Source organism: Diachasma alloeum, unplaced genomic scaffold (assembly GCF_001412515.2).
Source record: "Diachasma alloeum isolate Michigan unplaced genomic scaffold, Dall2.0 Dall_scaffold_78908, whole genome shotgun sequence".
NCBI classification, from domain to species: Eukaryota; Metazoa; Arthropoda; class Insecta; order Hymenoptera; family Braconidae; genus Diachasma; species Diachasma alloeum.
In genome coordinates, this window is record NW_021683643.1 from 703,851 (window position 1) to 724,010 (window position 20,160).

The following is a 20,160-nucleotide window of genomic DNA, read 5'->3' on the forward strand; positions in this document are numbered from 1 at the left end:
TCGCAATTTTCTTCAAAACTACTTCAATGAGGAAAAAAATGAAAATTTGGAATATCTATACATGAGGAGCTAATTGATCGGATCTTTATTTTTACAACGAAACCCCGTGGGCAATTGAATGGGAATTCAATTGGAGCGCTTTCTGGTGGCGCTGCGGTGCAATTCTGGAGCATTGAAAGGAGTTTTGAGGTTATTGTGTGCAAGGTTCGGCAAGGTATTCTATTATAATCCTCAATAATTGATCAATAATCAACAAAAAGTGGCTGACAGTTTCGAAAAATGAAAATATGATGACTAGACTACTATCCAATTTAAAATTCCATCCATTTTTTTGAGCCTAAGGCCTTCAAATTGAAAATATTGTTGTGTATTTGCGAGTACAGTACTTGTTATTCCCTTGTTTACATTGGAATAATCGTTTTATTAGGGAAATAAAAATGCAAAGCCTCAGGAGATGCATTCAGACGTTGACGTCCACCTGTAAATTCAATGTGAACAACGTGACATTGACTAGGACAACGGTAACACCAGCCTCCAGTATCCACACGACCCCTGCAAGACTCTATGAGGATGAGGATCATGAAGACGATTATGATGGGCCCAAGCATTGGATGGAATACAATGAAAAGATCTTTCCTCCACAGGCACCAGGAGAACCTAGGAGACCTGCTGTGAGTTATTTTTCATTCAGTATTGGAATGGATAGGATTCGATGAATTTCAGTGATCGCGTGAATTGGGTCCATGTCTAGAAAACTTCTGGGAAAAGAACTTCATCAAAACAGCTCGGTAACAAAAGAAACTTGAAGAAAAAAAACCGAACAACAAAACAAAAATTTGGAAATTTAAATTCGAACGATTACAAAGCTTCTATTCGGAAGCAAAAATGGCAAAAAAAATCAAACGGATTACAATACAAAACATCGTATACAATCCCTACGGACAATCAGGAACTACTGATGAAATGAAAAAAAAATTTCGCACTACAACTCAATTTCCTCTTGCCAAGAAAATACCATTTCAATTAAATGAATGAGGAATGTCGATTATTCCCTTCCCAAGGAACCAAACAAAACGAATAACAACACTGAAATTCCAAATACAAACACAGATTTTACCTATATTCTTACAAAAGACAAGATAATCCAAAGGTTTTATTGACGGAAGTTCAATTTGACAAAAGTTCTATTAACCAAAAGTTCGCTTTCCCAAGTTGAATGTCACCAGGTTTTTTCAACGAAGTTTTTTTGACGAAGTTTTTAGACGTGCTCCGAGTCTCTCTCGAATTTTATTCGATGATAGGGACTTACCGGGCAAAATGGTCACTTGACTTTTTTTAAAAAAGGTTGAAGACTCATCGACTTCTTGATGAAATGGGATAATTTGTCTTTCTTTTTTTTTTTTTTTATGCTTATTTTATATCGCTTCGAGTCTGATGAGACTATATGGCGATTGATCAAGACTTTAAAAATGGTTAGATCTCACCATTCTACCCGGCCAGGAATCGAACCTGGAACCTATCCGTTGTGAGGCAACGGCCTTAACCACTACGCCAGGCCACCGGATTTGTCTTTCTATTGAAAATACAACTCTTCTTCATTTTTATGGCCCTAGACTGATCTCCATTGATTTGTTTATTTCAGCTTTTTGAACATTGCTAAAAAAATAGTCAAAAGTGTACATATCGCACTTAACTCAAATTTGAGAAAGTTTTATTATTAATAATTTTTCATTGAATCGTAAATATTCAAGAAAAAAAAGTTATCTTTTGAAAAAAAATTACTGGTCGTTCGATCTTGATTTATTTTCTGTCTCTCAATGTCATTGAATTAATCAATGAATTTTGAATAAATTGTTCAATCATAAAAATGAAAGTCAATTAACTGAAGTCAATTAAAATTTCGTTTGAATTTTGATTTCAGTACGTTTGCAATGTAAAAGCTAACATCAAATACAGCCCAAAAAACATGTGGTACATAGCTTGTTTTGTACGTGGAATGACTGTTGACGAGGCTGTGAAGCAACTAAGTTTCTGTTTGAAGAAGGGAGCTGTTGCTGCTAAGGAGACAATTCTCGAGGCACAACAGATGGCTGTTGAGAAACACAATGTTGAATTCAAAAGTAATCTTTGGGTTGGTGAGTATAAATGATGGAACATATTCAAAATATTCAAATAATACTGATTTCGATGGATATTTAACCCTCTTCAAGCTCTGGGAGCTAAACAGAAACAAAAATTAGTTATATTTTGCGTCTTGATTATTATTTGACGTCCAGAACCTGAAGAATTTTATTCTGATAGAAACTGTTGAATTAAGTTATAACTGAATTTACATTTCCAATGTTGTGAATTCATATAAATTGGCTGCATTTTCACGAATTTTATTGCAATATGGAGCTGAAAATACAAATTTCATTGAATATTCCAAGAATTAACTGATTTGTCAGTAATAGCATATGTAAAAATTTCACGTGAGTTTTCAATCTCATGACATTTCAAGAGTAATTTTTCAATAGTTTAAGTACTAAACGACAATTACTAATTTGACAGTAATATATATATATATATATATATATGTATTTTTTTTTATCGTTATTTTACATCGCTTTGACCCGGTTAAGGTATACTGCGATGATGATCAAGACTTTAAATGGTTAGATCGCACCACTCTACCCGGCCGGGATTTGAACTCGGAATCTTTCGCATGTGAGGCAACGAACTTACCCACTGCGCCAAGCCACCGGGCGACAGTAATATATTAATTTGAAAATAAGTCGTTTATTTACATAATCCCGATACCCCATACATCAAATGCCCGTAGTTGGATAATACAATCAATAAAATAAAATGCACGTTATTTGGTAATTCAATGATTCAAATTTCGTTCACGAATAATTTTGATCTCTCCCCAGCTCGTCATGATATTTTTTTCTTCGTCAAGTCCATGAATATTTCAGAATAAATTTTATTCTAGCCGAATCCTTCGCAACAAAAGGAAAAGTTGTCCACGGAATAAGAAGACATGCAAAAGCACGAGTGGGTAAAATAACCTACAGATACGTCCACTACTATGTTCGCCTCGAAGAGGGAACCCCTCCGAAAAACTACTATCTGAACGATCCCAAGACCCCAGACGAGCTTCTCGATAATTATCTGGAGAAAATGCGAAAGCGTAAGATTGGAAACTCGATGTAATTCAGTTATTTCGTAATTTTTGAATGATAATTTAAGGTGTACAAAACAGAGTGAAGGGTGGACTTGAATAAAATGATTAGAAAAAAAATTTAGGATTTATTGTATTTTTATTGAATCCAGCAAGCTGACACGGTGGAGATTGACATATTGATGTTGGTAGGTAGCAGGTAGTTGATAGCTTACAGCTTCAACTTGGTTCTCCTCCAGTGACGCCTCTTGGCGTTGTATCTAAACAAAAAATTCAGAATTTATAGTTAATTAAAAATTGGATTACACATCAATTTTTATTACGATAAGAGAGGAGAAAAAGTAATTGAAGCAATTTAATACTCAGAAAATATGTGAAATGCTATCATTATCATTATAAGGGCCGTCATGCTGATGAGTTTAACACTTGTTTTAATAAAAAAAAATTAAATTTTGATTTTTTTGTTAATCAGAAAGAGGCTTTAGAGGAACAAAATCTTCACGTGTTCTCATGATGTAATTCTCAACCGGTTGACTCAATTTTCGGTCCACACACATAACTAAATGAGCTTTTTTTAACGCTTCCATCTTTTGAGATTGTGGATTTTTTTTCTCAAAAGTGGCTGAAGGGAAAAATTCTAAAAATAGATAGTATTCAACTACATCAAGAATCATTGAAGTAGCAATATTTTTTAATCATCTATTTTTTAATCATTTATTCAGAATATAATGAAAAAATGATGAAAAAATGCATTCTGCAATGATTCACTGTGTACTTCAATTTCAACAATTTTTCAAATTTATCACTTGCAGCAATTTCGAGAAAAAAAAATAAAAAACCCAAAAAATGAAGATTTGCAAAAAACCTCATTTGAAGGTGTGAATCAAAATTCAAGTTAATCGTTAGAGAATTGTGTTATGTGCTTTTAAAATTTCCATCAAGGAAAAAAATCAAAGCTCAATTTTTTCTTATTTTTTTACATTAAAACTGAAGTAGTAAACTCATTTGCCCGATTAATAAAGGCCCCTGCGATTTTTCAATTTCAGTGCGGTCTCACCTTAAATGCACTTAACCTCAAAAATTTACACAACAATGGATAATTTTGTCCGATCCCATGGAAAGAAATTGGACTAAATTGCTGAACAATTAAACCCATTTTTTTAAAGTTTAATGGAATAAATTCAGTATCAAATGAATTGAAATAAAGAAAACTCACCTGATTGTGTTTCCTGTCCTCATTCTGACCCACTGTGGGATGGGTCTGTTTTGCTTCAACTTTTTGGCAAGCTTTCGCTTGATGATAAACGTCTTGTGAGCCGACTGAAAAACAAAAACACAAATATTAACAACAACTAATTCCACAATTGCCCGATTTATCGCTAAAAAACCTAGGATGTCACTGATAAATACGGATTATTATTTCAACAAAAAGATACACACCATGTCGCTTCTTCGACAAAACGCAGAGAAAGAAAGCGGTTGTTCCTGCGCATGCGCCAGGAGGAGCCCAGCAGCAGCAGCGCGCCTCGAGCCCCCGGAATTTCAAAAATTCCCGTTTCCCCATCGATAACGTCGAGACCTTTAAATTTCAAATGTAAATTCGTACTTACGTCTCATTTGAATAGTAAACACCACTCACTGCCTTCATAAACACTCTGCATCCCCCGCCGATTGCAACAATAATTCCCGAGTTTATTCACTAAATTGATGATTCATCACATCAACATTCATTTTCAACGTGAATTAAATTAACCAATTGACGCAACAGAATAAACATAAGACAGAATTCCCCCTAAACTCATGCACCGGCACGAAATGTTCAATAATGCATTTGAACTCGTCCGCGAAACCGTTGTGAATAGTTAACCGCATGACTCACATTTACGTAAGAAAAAAAAAAGAAATTCGAACATGAGTTCCGTTTGACTGAGCATTCACTAGAAAACCCATAAATCCTCGGAGATCCGAGCGTCAGAGGGCTCTCCCCAATTTCTTCGCTACCGTCCACCTTAAAATTATGTAAATGCCACGAATACCAATAGCCAGGGTCTCTTCCCTTCATGACGCTACTCTTATAACCAGTTAACTTGGCTCATTATGTATGCGCTTGGCATCATTCCAAGTCCGTATACAATGGTCACCCAGTCAGACACTGACGGAGAAGTGTTGGAGCCACTATACCCGCTGCGTGTCTTCCAGGCTCGACACGATGAAGAGATAGGAAAAGTAGAAATTCGAAATGCTTGACATTTACCGCTTATCCATTTAATCAATTGCCAAAAAAGAGGGGAACAAATATCGAGTAGAAAATTTGTCTCCGATGTGAAGAAAGAAAAAAACAAAGTGGAGTCAAGGATAAGCCTTTATCTTCCGAGGACACATAACTGATGTTACTCAACCCTGTAGACTAGCTTTCATACATGAATTTTTGAGTGCTACACGTGTTGTGTTCTTCATTACTTGATCATTGGTCAAGGTTGACAACAAAAGGATAACCACCATCCCGCAACAACATTGGACCTGAAGAATTGAGAAAGCGAAACAATAAAGGCCGACGATGGCAGGCAGGGGTAGGAGAAAAAAGTGACATAAATAGTCGGTGTGTATAGTGGCCATTAACTATTGATGATAAACGCTCATCTAAGTTCGCAATGCGGAATGGTACGGGCTGCCTTGTTCTGGTGGCCATTCTGTCGATTGGATCCGTTAGTTCGCGATTTGCCGGGTCTAGGAATACAAAGTTCAATAGGAGCAGCTATTTCAATACACAACGGCATCTACGACAACGACAAATCTCCGATAACGAAGTGGTGAAGGATAATGTGGAGACGTTTGTAAGTTATTTCCGGGGTTAAATTGCAGACTGGAGGAAGTAAGCTCTTCCTTGATTGATTTTAGATTGAATTAGTGTCTCAAGCCGGATATGAAGCGGAGGAGCATGATGTTACGACCGAGGATGGGTATATACTGTCGGTACATAGAATAACAAGTGGTCCGAAGGCACCCGCTGCTAATGGAAAACCTGCGGTTCTTCTGCTTCATGGACTCCTCGCGGCGTCCGACGTTTGGGTCCTGCGAGGAGCTGGACGGGATCTCGGTAAAGTCTGGATGAGTGGGTTTTAGAAGTGATAAAAATTGATCAATCATGATTTAATCGGGGAATCGTCACGTTCGCTTGCAGCTTTTATGCTGGTTGATGAGGGCTATGATGTCTGGGCACTGAACACACGCGGAAACTTTTACTCGAGGCGGCACGAGAGGCTGTCCCCGGATGACGCAAAATTTTGGAGATTCAGGTTTGATGAAAAATCTAACGGATCATTTGGTAGCGAAGTCGTAAAATGAGATGAGTCCAGTTAACTCGGAGTTTGGGATGGGTGGCACATTTTTTTAAAGACCTGTTTTAGTGATAATTGAACGCTGCAAAATTGGTTTTATGGAAATTAGCCACATTTCTTTTCGACTTCAAGATCTTTTCGTGTCATCGCTTTATCTAATGGTACTGAGTGTTTAAATTTTATTCGTTTTTCAGGGCTTTTTTATTCTTTTTAGTTTTTAACGTCATTCTGTTTTCTTTAACGCGTGTTCTCAGTCGGGTTGATTTTATTTGATAAAATGAAACTAAAGGGTTTTATATTAATTATATTTATGTTTATTTTTAATTGTGGAAAAGTTTGCATAAATTCAACTAATCGAACGTTTAGTGATGCGAACCGAGTTTTTTTTATGTATCATTTTTTAATTAAAAGTCCTAGATCCCAATCGACTACAGGGAGAAAAAAATTAACGAGCAATTCCGCGAATAATGTAGTAAAAATTAGTGAACTATGTACCGTACAAATGCGCGGAATATTCAATAACATTTGTTCCTCTTTTTTGCATCAAGTCAACAGCTCACAAATTTCACTGTCTGTTCGCGAACAGTTACGTTACGAAGGTGAAAAGTTCTCTTTCCCCTCACATGTTTTCTGCAATTTCGAGTACGAATTTCACAACTGGGCATTGCCCGAGGGCTTTCAGTCAGTAATTAGTACTATTTATCCAGAAAATTGAAGATACAATAAAATGAAAAAATTGATAATGTTAATTTTTTCACTTCTGTGATTTTGCTGCTGTTGATTTTATTTGATAAGATAAAACCATTGGTTTTTATTTTAGTTATATTCATGTTTATCTGTGTTCACTTATGTTCGGTGAGATATTAAATAATTGAAATTGTGGAAAAAATTATATAAATTCAACTAATCGAACGTTTAGTGCTGTGAGCGGAATTTTTTTTACGAATCATTTTTCAATTAAAAGTCCCAAATCCCGATCGACTACAGGAAGAAACAAATTAACGGGAAGTTCCACGAAAAATGAAATAAAAATTACTGAACTATGTGCCGTACAAAATCGCTGAACATTCGATAATATTTATTCACCTTTCTTGTACTATGTCAACAGCTCACAAATTTTACTGTTCGTTCGCCCAAAGTTACGTTACAAAGGGGACAATGTCCTTTATGCTCTAAAAATAAAAATGATAAATAAATAAATAAAATTCCTAAAATGCCATTTTGTTCTCCGATTATCTGCGTTGTATGGTGATTTTTCGTGTTTTCCTCCATGTGATGTGAATAATCAAGCCGAACGAATAAATTCCTTTGCCAATTTTTTCTTCCAGTTGGCACGAAGTCGGAACTTACGATACAGCAGCAACAATCGACTACATGTTATCATTAACTGGACAGTCCCAAGTATCCCTGGTGGGACACTCAATGGGTGGCACAGTGGAACTGGTTCTTTTATCAAAACGACCTGAGTACAATTTGAAGGTGAATGTGGTCCTGCTGTGGGCACCAGTGGCGATTATCACGCACACTCTTCCCGGTTTCTTCCCCACCGTTGGAATTCGATACGGGAATCAAATCGAGGTTTATCCATTAATTTTATTGTTGGAGAATTGAATTCGCACGACTGAATAATTATGTATCCTCACTGATTGGTACAGGAAGCCCTTCGTTTGCTCAATCGACACGAACTCTTTCCTCGAAATTCTCTCAACATGAGCAGTTATGCGAGATTGTGCCAGAGCAGGAGCACCCAATCAATTTGCCAGACAATAGTGCAGTATCTCACCGGTTTGACTAACTTCGAGGCGTTTGATATTGTGAGACACTCAATCATTTCTCTCTCTTTGAGATCTTGGTATTAATGATGTTTAATTGATTATTCATAATTATGCTCTGGGAAATGTCAATGTCATGAAGAATGTTTGAAAATTCTTGGTTGTAATTTCCGTACACTTCTGAGAAATTTTCATCACGTGACAATTTCACTGAAATTTGAATGAATTTTGTCACTGACAGTTGAGAATTTAGTAAAAAATCTATGGGAAGTGTAAATTTCAGTTCAATATCTCGTAAAGATTCGTAGGAATCATGAAAATTCAGATAAATGTATTCTTAAATTTTTAATTAATTAATAATTCGGCCTAATTCAGTGCTGAACAGTCATGTTTTGATTAAAAATTCAAGTATTTTTGGGAATTCTCGTCTTTCTGCTCCCCAAAACTTGGAATTCCATTGACTTTTCAGTGAAATTAGATATTTCATTATTTTCCCCGTCATTTAAATAATTTTAATAGCGTCATACGATGTTGCTTCAATGTCCTGTAAATTACCACTGCAATTTCCATGACATTTTATTCTTTCTTTGCGAAAGTGTGGGAAGAGTCATTGGACTGCAAATGAGCTCTTTCTCTGTAATTATGTTGATTGATTTTATGTACTTTTCCATGATTATCAGACAATGCTGCCGCGCTTGCTGAATCATTACCCTCAAGGAACGTCTATGGACACATTCATTCATTATCGACAAATAACGATCAGTGGTTAGTATAACAACAATATAACAACAACCTTATCATGTGCAATTGAGATTTTTTGCATGAAAAATGAAACGCTGTAAGCAATCTTGCCCGATGTGACATGTATGAAAAAATCCAAGAGTAAAATCTAGCGCATTCACTGAAAAATTTTATCGGAAATCTATGGAAAACGATTTCTGTAGAAATATTAGAAGAAAAAAATATTAAAATTCATGCAGAGAGATTTTTACAGAAAAAAGTCAGTAAAAGAGACTGTACAGAAGCATCCAAATATTTCTATGCAAACTATTGCAGGTACTGAATTTCCAAGAGCAATTAAAAAAAAAAGAATAGTATTTCCCATAGATTTCAAATTTTCTGGAGAAAACGTTAGGATAATTTGTTGGATTTGACATTACCATGATATTCTTCACTTGTTATGCCCTAGAATAATATTGTTATATTAAGTAATAGTTTGTTGACAAAAGTAAGGATGTTGAAGGATGAATTGAGTTGAACTTACTTCACTCATTGCTTTACTAAATCAACGCTCATGTGCAACACTGTTTACCAATGTCGTAACGTGACATGCTTAATTATTATATAAGCTAGACTCGTGACTATTCGGGAGTTCAGTCGTCAATGTAAAATCGAGTTTCATACTTTTTGTTTCAAACCGACGACGATGGCTGTGCGGTTAGTGTGGGATTGGTATGCGGGAGACCCGGGTTCGATTCCCGGCTGGGAGGGGCCAAAATTTGTGATACTCTACATCTCACGGTTTCATTGTCGAGCGGGAGTCCCGCAAGAGACGACTGTACCTGGGCAGGTTTTTCCCTCAAATGAGGTTTTCCCTTGTCTTTCGGCGAATGCGGTACAGGGGGTTGAGGGGGGGGAAGGGAACAAATCGTAAAGACCCGAAGGGGTATACGAGAAGAAATTTTTTTTTGAAAATACTTTTTGTTTCAATGTTGTGATCATTTCATATTTATCCGTTTTGCATAATTATGAGTTAGTTCGAGTAGATCAATACCTCTATTAATAATTATAAGTAATAAATACCCATATTTCCCACTAATTACTCCACCGTATTCCAGGATCTATCCACTGTAGGGAAATTTATCCCCAAGTTAAACTTATTGATCACTATATGAGGGAAACGCCGCAGCGCGTCGTTTTTCTTTAATTGCCATCGACTGGCTAACCGGAGAAATTAAAAAAAAATTGACTTTATTATAATAATTATAGTAGTTTTTAGAACAACATATTTCCCAAAATTCCTAAAGAAAACGAATTATTTCGGACAGATGAATTTTTTTCCCCATATTAAGGTACTTCCTCAGTCCCTTATAGCTGGTAGAAATTTCGTATTGTACTGAAGACGCAAAATTTTGATCATATGTTGTTGAGCACATTCAAAAACGATTCCCAAAATTTCAAGTATGTTTTCCACGGCAATTTTTGAGATATGCATCGTCAAACATTCAATTTTTGTGTTTTTTCAATTTTTGACGATGGATATCTTAAAAGTTGGCGTGGAAGCGATACTTAAAATTTTGGGAATCGTTTTTGAATGTGCTCAACAAAATATGATCCAAATTTTACGTCTTCAGTACATTGCAAAATTTCTACCAGGTATAAGTGATTGAGGAAGTATCTTAAATGAATTGCCCATGACGCGACGTCGCCGCAAACTCGCTAAGCGCGCCCGGGTAGCGTAGAGTGAATTCGGCAACGCCCGGGCCTGAATAATACGACGGGGAATCCCCGTGGAGGTGGCCAAAGCCGCAGAATCGCGTATGGTGACTAGACTAGGTTTAAAAGCGCCCAAGGAGTTCTATTCTTATCCCTAACACACTCAATGATTTTCCTGTCAAAAACTTTACTTGACACAGGTTATTCACACATTTGTTTGCATTTGTAGGAAAATTTCAACAATTTGATTTTGGACCGATGGGAAATTTATTCAAATATCAGAGTTTAAAACCACCGGAATATCCACTTGATAAAATATCAGCTCCATGTTATCTCTACTATGCGTCGAACGATCCATTCACTACGAAAACGGTTTGTATTATTTCTATCGCACGAATACGCTGTGAATATTTGGATGTTTGATTGTTATTGATCGTTGCAGGATATCGATGCGGTGAGAAAGAAATTATCAAAAACAACAGTGAGAGAAATTCAACATTCGAAATTCAGTCACCTCGACTTTCTTTTCCTCAACGAAACTGGAAGATTTTTATACGACGATGTCATCGATGTCCTGAAAGACTACAACATCGATTTCAATGGAACACAGAATGTTATTAATGCATGAATAATTTTCATTAATAATAATTCAGAGATTGTAAAATGTGGAGACTGTGCCATTAACTTGTTAATACTCAAACTACCTCTGTAGATAATACGTATTTATGACAATATTTTGTATCGTTTATGAATAAATGAAACTTGAAATGATCAAGAAGAACAAAGGATTAATGGCTTTTTTAATTCCGTGGAGACCTTTTATTGTTAAGAATTTTTGGAGTCAACAATGTCATAGTAACTTGGTGCCATCCATTGTGTGATAAGTGGAGTACAGCAGAATTGAAGGAATATACACAGGTGAAGAATGAGATGTCGTTTAACATTCAGAAGTGACGGAATTAATAATCGAGGAAAAGGAGAGAATGTACAATCACCTGTGACTAATGCGTATTTACGACTCAACACGGAGAAAAAAAGTTTATGATTTCCACAAACTGGTTGTTGTTTAGTTTGAGTGAAAAAAACACTGAGATGCAGTACCAAAAAGGAAAAGGAAACTGGGGCAAAGAGGGGTGGCCGGGGCATAGTGGTGTGCATAGAAAAAAGGCTAAAATTGAGAAATTCAAGGGGTTGACGAGGGGTCGATCAGAGATCAATAAAAAGTCAGAGTAAAAAAAGATTTGGAAATGATTAAAACAAATGAAAGATTAATGTTCTAATAATATTTACCATAAAAAAGGTAGTTTTCATTCAAATCCCATTTCAAAAAAATCTTAATGAAGAGCTTCACCTCCTTGAGGTACAGTGGGTGATTGTCGTGAGTGTCAATGGAACAGATGCGAAGATTCGTGAGCCAGTGGTAAATAGTTTGACTCAAAACGTGAAGTGGAATGTTGACGACAAGATAAATCACTTCTACAGTTTCGATCCTGGTGAAAATGGTAGAGGACTTCGGTCAACTCTCTCAAGTTCACGAAGTCGCAACAGTTGATGTACAATAATACAATTGTAGTAATTGGCGATGATCGCATATTCCAAATTTTCTTTTAAAAATTCAGATGCTAGCAATGGGAAAAGGGTGCAAAGTCATGGGAGAGAAATTTTAATGCTGGAAATTCAATTAGAGAACACGTGAATTCTTCTCGTATTTCGATGAAAGTTTCACAAATCTATGTCAACAGCTCACAAATTTTACTGTTCGTTCGCCAAAAGTTACTTTACGAATGGGAAAAGTTGTCCTTCACCTCACATTTTTTACAAATTCGAGTAGAAATTTCAGAACTGGACATTGCCCTCGGGCAATGTCCAGTTCTTTTATCCATAAAATTGAAGATACAATAAAATGAAAAAATGGATAATGTTAAATTTTTGCACTTCTTCTGTGATTTTGAAGCTGTTTTCTCCAACTTTTTTTTCTCATTCGGGTTGATTTTATTTGACAAAATCAAACCATTGGTCTTTATTTTAATTATATTCATGTTTATCTGTGTTCATTTATGTTCGGTAAGATATTAAATATTTGAAATTATAGAAAAAATTTCAGAAACAACTATGATAAATTCAAATTTTTTTTTTGATTTGTGAAACAGTCATCGAATCTCCCGGAAATTTGACCAGAAATCTTTACAAATATTACCAGAAATTAATTGATAGAGCAATCAGCACTCGAATGTTTCTAAGAAATTCTCCTCCACTGTATCTGACCCATTAGTTAACCCACATATTTAATATATATCCCGAGACAATACCACCCAAAAGTTAGGTCCTACGGATTTCCGGAAAAAAATCTAAATGACTTAATTTATTGCATATTCATAAGTTCCTGAGTTTTTATCGTACGATTTCCTAGCGAAAGGTTTTTCCATTCAATTTGTTGCTACGTGATACTTTGTGCCCATTTCAAAACAATCGATTCACAATATCATCCCATTTTTTTCCATCATCGCCACATGATACACTGACATCATTAAATCATTCATGACACTGCTATTCAATAAACGATTACGACTTTTATTACCCGCATGCACCTGGTTATCGGAAAAAATCCTTGAATTATATGATTACAATAGATGAAGATGATTTTGGCTGCCAGAAAAAAAGAAGGTTTTATTGCAGAACTAGGTAGATTGGTCGGTGGAAATGATAGTGCCCCATGTTAAGTTGGAAAAGCCTGAATGTTATCGCGGGAAGTCGCTGTGTGTTTGTGGTGCAATCGACCTTGCAGTGCTCGAAGCCCCGACCTCCTTGCACCTGAAAATTTCGCAAGTGTCTCCACGTATAGCGTGAACGTACCCAGAATTACCCAGTTTTTTAAATACTTCGGACATATCTGTGAACAAGATAGGAGAGCCGAGCAACTCCGTAGATTTAGATTCGTGAATCATTGCTTAATTGTATGTTTTGAGGGATAATAATCGATGGATTAGTCTCGCCTCAATGGAATGTCACGAATCGGTGACCTAGACATGGTTCCCCAATGACCCCATGAATATTTGAATGATTAATATGGAGAGAAGGTGAACATACTGAATATCAAAGATACGATTCTCGAATGTAATCGTCGCTCGGAGAGTGGAATGTACTCCGAGGAAAAAATCATAGAAAAATTCTGGAGAATTTATCGCACTGTAGGTCATTCTCCCTGAAATAGTAGAATTTCTGAGAAAAAAATTTCATGAAAATTACGCGTGTAACGAAAATTGTTACGGCATTTTCACTTCATTTACACAATATTAAAAATTACCCGTATAAAAGGATTTGATAGAAAAAACTAGCGCTCTGTTTAAGCAATTCTATTCAATAGAAAAATCAACATCTGTAGATTTTTTTCTATAAACAAATACCTATAGAAAAGAATTCCATAATTTTTAATCATTTTTAATAGAATTAGCGCAAAAAACAAATTGAATTTATGAGGAGAATTCTAATAGAATTCCTGTGTCTAAAGGAGAATGTTTTCGGAAATTTTATCTGAGCACCCGGAAAAAATCTGGAATAAAAAATAGATTTTTCATCTTGAGTTCTGGAAATTTTATGGACAAAAACTATTTTTACGCGACACTCCATAAAAATTCACTCAGAGACCAGTGATTTCTGTGAATCTATAGCGATACATCACAATCACTTCAAACACCGTAATTTTCACGTGATTTCCATGCACTGTTAGAAATTTCTTGAAATGTCAGTCACAGCGTCAACTGAATTTTCGATGTTGTGAGGTTAAATTAAACCTCAAAACATCAACTGAAAGTATTCACTAAACTTCTCATTTATCTTGAAAATTCAAGAAAATTGGGTTTTCCATGTTAAACAATCATTGATTTTTCAATGAAAGCTTGAATTTCCAAACTCATCGTGAAAATTGAACATCACATACAATTCAATTCTCAATAGATTGAGAATTCAGAAAAGTTGTTGCCTGAATTTCCAAAATTTTCAAGGTTTTTCAGTGCTGCATGGACCTGAGAATCGAAAATAACTTGAATATTCAAGAAATTAACTGAGTCATCAATGAAGAAGTATGCAGAAATTTCATGTAACTTTGTCGTTGTTAAAAATGGCAAGCTTTTCCACTTGAAATTTAAAGAGTAATTTCCTAACAGTGTGGTATTTTTTCCGCACTATTTTTCTCCATGCATTTCCATTCTACTCTTTAACTTGTGCCCATATCTTCGCGACAATTTTCATCATGTTTTTCTGTGCCGTATGGACCTGAAAATCGAGAATAACTTGAATATTCTAGAAATTAACTGATTCGTCAATGAAGAAATATGCAGAAATTTCATGTAACTTTGTCGTTGATAAAAATGTCAAGTTTTTCCACTTGAAATTTAAAGAGTAATTTCCCAACAGTGTGGTATTTTTTCCGCGCTATTAATAATTAATTTAATTAATAGTTTAATTTTAATTAATATTTAATTTATGCCCATATCTTCGCGACAATTTTCATCATGGTTTTCTGTGGCGTATGGACCTGAAAATCGAGAATAACTTGAATATTCTAGAAATTAACTGATTCGTCAATGAAGAAATATGCAGAAATTTCATGTAACTTTGTCGTTGATAAAAATGTCAAGTTTTTCCACTTGAAATTTAAAGAGTAATTTCCCAACAGTGTGGTATTTTTTCCGCGCTATTAATAATTAATTTAATTAATAGTTTAATTTTAATTAATATTTAATTTATGCCCATATCTTCGCGACAATTTTCATCATGGTTTTCTGTGGCGTATGGACCTGAAAATCGAGAATAACTTGAATATTCTAGAAATTAACTGATTCGTCAATGAAGAAATACGCAGAAATTTCATGGAACTTTGTCGTTGTTGAAAATTTCAAGCTTTTTCACTTGAAATTTCAAGAGTAATTTTCTAACAATGTGGTACTTTTTCCGCACTATTTTTCCCCGTGCATTTCCATTCTGCTCGTTAATTTTTGCCCATATCTTCCCGACAATTTTCATCATGTTTTTCTTCGTGCACAAAAACTGTCAATCCTGCAGTGAAATAGACTCCTTCAAAGTCACTCGGTGTCTCACTTTTACTCAAATCCAGTAGATCCAAAGGAGAGAGATTTTATCCACTACCTAAGCCCACACGGTTCAGCCACCGGGCACGTGCATAAAAGGGTGCTGTCGAGGGCAAGCGCCACTTAGTTACATGGAGGGAACGGTAATCAATTGAAAACTGCTGTGAAACAAGTGGCTGTGCACATGCCCACTTTGGTACTCAGTTGAATGTTATAAAGGACTGTGCGTGAACGTCTGTCAAGAGTTACTGCATCTGGTAATGATGACTCTGCACGGAGGACTACTGTGGGCGCTTGCTCACAGCTGCTTGTTGGGGTCCTTGCCGAGTTTTGTCGGAGGGCTTGATAAGAATCCGGACACTGATCTGCCGACTGTAATATTTGGTTCTTGTTGAGTTTGTGAAGTGGTGAAAAGGAATGGGTCAGAACGAATTGTCGGAGGGATTGATTTTTAATTCCCAAACGGAGTTGTAAACCGTGACAGATCGATTGAAAAATTTTGTTTGGCATTTCCTCGTAATATCGCACTTTGTCAAACTAATTAAGTTTACAGGGAGGTGTTGGGAGATTAATTGTTTTTTTTTCACTTTATGACTGAATTTGTAGATATCTTCGGAAATGGGTAAACGTAATCTGCCAATTCTGACATTTTTGACAATTGTTCATTCGGAAACATTAAAGAACCTTCTTTATTGTTGAGAAAATGATCAAGATGATGATCATGATGTTTGTTGATATTCATCTGTAAAATCTCTCATGATCTACGCACTATTGAAGGATATTCAAGAATTTGGGCCATTTTGTTTTGGGCCCTTTCAAAATTTTCTAATCAACGTGACAGTAATGATTTTATTATTTAAGAATTGAACCGACGGTGGTGGCTGTGTGGTTAGAGTGTGGGATTGGCATGCGGGAGATTCGGATTCGATTCCCGGCTGGGGGGCCAAAATTTGTGACACTCTAAATCTCACGGTTTCATTGTCGAGCGGGAGTCTCGCGAGAGACGACTGTACCTGGGGAGGTTTTTCCCTCAAATGAGGCTTCCCTTGTCCTTCGGCGAATGCGGTACAGGGGGTTGGAGGTGGGAACGGAACAAATCGTAAAAACCCGAAAGGGTGTACGAGAGGAAAAAAAAATTATTTAAGAACGGAAACATTCTGCTCATCTGAAAAATTTCAATTTTTGAAGAATGCTTCGTTAAAAAAAATAATTTACAAGCAATCCTTTAAAATTTTCAATTTTTTAGGATTGCAATATTCAGAGATTTATAAAAATCAATTTTATGCTAGATGAATAAGTTTTTTAAAAGCTCAAAAGATTTGGATTATTCATTTACAAGAAGGGAATGTTAAAAAAATGATTTTTGTGGAATGTAGTGTGCAGATTTGTGAAAACTGAGAAAAGTACTTCGTACTATCGTTAATGAGACGTGAAAAATGGACGTATGTTTTTCGAGTTCATCACTGGACCTTTTTATAGAGAATTTCTTAAACTCGAATGAAGATCTCTTAATATTCCTCCGAATAAATGAAATCCGAAGATATTCACAAGACAATCGTCATGAAGTAGTTTTGATTTGTCCCTTCTTCTGCTGCTTCACAATTACTTTACAAGTGATCGTGAAATGGAACTAATCCCGAATTATTAATAAATTGGCTGCAGCCGGATTTGGCCTCGAAATACGGATACCCTTTGGAGGCTCACAGAGTGGTTACCGATGACGGTTACATCCTGGAGATGCACCGTATTCCTTTCGGAAGATGCGAAGAGCGTCGCAACATCCGAAGTAATCGTCCACCGGTTCTTCTTCAGCATGGCTTGGGCGGTAGCTCCGCCGATTGGGTCCTCACTGGCCCTGACAAGGCTCTCGGTAACACAGACTCTGTCCCCCTCGTAAACTATGTTCTACTTAACAGGTTTGAAGTATCTGGTATTCGAAAAGTAGCATGAGGCAATCGGTTTTACATTTATTGAGAATGCGAAATTGAAACCGTCAAGGTGAAGCTGAAATTATAGTTTCAGAATGTACATTCACCAGGTGTGTAAAGTTAAATACTTGATTTTCTGAGATAAAATCGCCGAGTTATTTGACATTAGAACGTATTGTGCCATCCTCATCATCGAAGACGATTGGAATGATCATTAATTATTCCCGAGGATTTATCCGATTTTGCTCAATGCGAACTCGCGCGGAGAAAAATTGCTGTCCAAATATATTTTACATACATTTTTACCATATTACGTACACTTATTAACAAATTCAGCGTATATATGTGCCACACATACACTCTGTTAGAAACAAAATTAAATTTCATGGACAGTTGACTATTAATTTTCAGGACTGTGACACTGAATCGGATTTGCAGGAAAAAAACTCATGAAATTTTAGGTTTCACTTCCAGAATTTTAAGCAGCATAAAGACAAGAATTCCTTAATTTATTTGAATTTCCAATCTAATACGAATATTCAGGGCCAAATTACATTGAATTTTCTGTAAAATTTGAAATTTCATGATTTTTTCCTCCTAAATCGCATTCAGCTTCACTATCCTGAAAATTTTAGAATATATTTATCGGAATTTTCTGGTTTTCTATTCATTTTCAGGAAAAAATGGAACTGAAATTGACAGTTCTCTTTGATTTTTTCACGAAATTCTGAATTTACAATGACGAAATTCCTTGAAATTTCAGTCATTATTCAATTCGATAAAAATTTTCCAAAAAGTGTACCGGAAATATCTGACAAAAATTTTGCATTTAAAAACAGTACAATTCAACATGTATAAAAGCGGCAAAAAGTGTAGTATTCGAAATATATGTGCAAAGTATGTGGCATATCCGCTCGTATGAGTCAATATATGTCACATATATTTTTTAAAGTTATAAATATATTTAACGCATATATTCAGTTCCACGCGAGAAGAGTTTTGAAAACGTTTATATATAGTTGATGATGTCTAGTAACAATCGATTGAGATCTCAAATTATTTTTCCCCCAGCCTACATGTTGGCGGACGAAGGCTATGACGTCTGGTTGGGCAACAATCGTGGGAATATTTATTCCCGCCATCATCGCAGTGTTCCACCGAGCAACAGAACCTTCTGGGACTTCAGGTAAAAACTCCAATAATTCCATTGTTCCCCGGATAATGAAGGAAAAAATACTTATTATCCTCCCAGTTACCACGAGCTAGGAATTTACGATCTACCGGCGATGATAGATTACGTACTGGAGAGACTCCATCGATCCAAACTCTTGTTCATTGGCCATTCGCAGGGTACCACGCAATTTTGGGTAATGACCTCGGAGAGGCCGGAGTACAACGACAAGATCTCGTTGGCCGTTGGCCTTGCACCCGCAGCCTTCACCACCAACATACGGGGCCCTGTTACGACACTCGCACAGCTGACATACTTTGGTGTGGTAGGTCGCTAACCATGGAAATTAGTTTTCACCTTTCATTCCTTCCGGTGGCCTTGAACTTTTCCATATTGGAGAGATGTATGAACCGTCTTTGTTTCAAGTTCATGTGTGCAATGTCCAGATAGCCAATCCCCCGAGGTGGCACATTTTTTTAAATGTATCTATATTTTTTAATCCTAGTGCTAGCACTGGAAACATTGGAATCTACCGGGTACGAAAAATTTGAGTGCTGTTTAAGGATGTATTACACCTTTTTAGCAAAAATTCACGTTTTTTGAATTTTTCTGGTAAATTGTTGATCGGATTGACGTGAAAAAATAGATCGTTTTGCGTTTTATCGCTACTTAATGACTCACGCAATTTCATGATCGTGCAATCATTTTCCTCCGTTTTTTCTAAAACTTTTCGGAACTTCGCAAAACTTTAGAAAAAATGCAGGAAAATGATTGAACCACCAGGAAACTTCGTGAGTCAGTCAATAACGATAAAACGCAAAAACGGTATAATTATTTCGCGTCAATTCGATCAATAGTTTGCCAGAAAAATGAAAAAACGTGAATTTTGGCTGAAAGGGTGTAGCCCGAGTCGAATAATTGGACCTGACAAATTCTACTTAGGTCTCTCCGTTCAGAACTGGATAGGTCTTGGGAAGCCTCTTCCCAAGTGCTTCCGAGACCTTTCTACCTCTGGTTATGTCCCATTTCAGCACTTGTTAGGTGTAAGCAGCACTTGCATTCAGACTTTCCAAATCCTTGCCGGTCCCCGTAATTCTATGGGCCTATATTAAATCTGCGTTCATATCCCTATTTACTCATGCGTTATTGAAATAAAAAATGCAATTATTGTTTTTTTTTTAATCTCGAAAATCGACATTTCACGGGAGGGTGGAGGGGAGATGCATGTATGCGGAGGCTTGACATTTTTATCCAACAAGCGGAGA

General features: G+C 36.1%; 3 protein-coding genes across 4 annotated transcripts in view; all 3 read left to right on the plus strand.

Moving 5' to 3' along the window:
- The first annotated feature begins 134 nt into the window (after positions 1-134).
- On the plus strand, positions 135-3,287 carry LOC107047794 (39S ribosomal protein L22, mitochondrial). Of its 2 annotated transcripts, none has more exons than XM_015270630.1 (4): positions 135-214; positions 428-671; positions 1,922-2,135; positions 2,975-3,287. In XM_015270630.1, exons 2-4 carry the CDS (start codon positions 438-440, stop codon positions 3,193-3,195), a joined length of 669 nt encoding a protein of 222 aa, XP_015126116.1. In that variant the 5' UTR covers positions 135-214; positions 428-437; the 3' UTR covers positions 3,196-3,287. The 2 variants fall into 2 exon arrangements, with proteins under 2 accessions (XP_015126116.1, XP_015126117.1); XM_015270631.1 differs by having other exon boundaries at positions 141-204.
- A 2,265-nt stretch (positions 3,288-5,552) lies between these two features.
- On the plus strand, positions 5,553-11,479 carry LOC107047791 (lipase 3). Its single transcript, XM_015270623.1, has 8 exons — positions 5,553-5,997; positions 6,062-6,260; positions 6,345-6,459; positions 7,830-8,079; positions 8,157-8,315; positions 8,954-9,038; positions 10,939-11,081; positions 11,152-11,479. Exons 1-8 carry the CDS (start codon positions 5,815-5,817, stop codon positions 11,335-11,337), a joined length of 1,320 nt encoding a protein of 439 aa, XP_015126109.1. The 5' UTR covers positions 5,553-5,814; the 3' UTR covers positions 11,338-11,479.
- A 4,577-nt stretch (positions 11,480-16,056) lies between these two features.
- LOC107047793 (lipase 3) overlaps positions 16,057-20,160 on the plus strand; it is a 7,773-nt gene continuing 3,669 nt past the window's right edge. Inside the window, exons 1-4 of the mRNA XM_015270629.1 lie at positions 16,057-16,170; positions 17,459-17,666; positions 18,796-18,910; positions 18,977-19,220. Of these exons, the coding sequence (XP_015126115.1) occupies positions 16,057-16,170; positions 17,459-17,666; positions 18,796-18,910; positions 18,977-19,220 (681 nt within the window). The remainder of the gene's footprint in view (positions 16,171-17,458; positions 17,667-18,795; positions 18,911-18,976; positions 19,221-20,160) is intronic.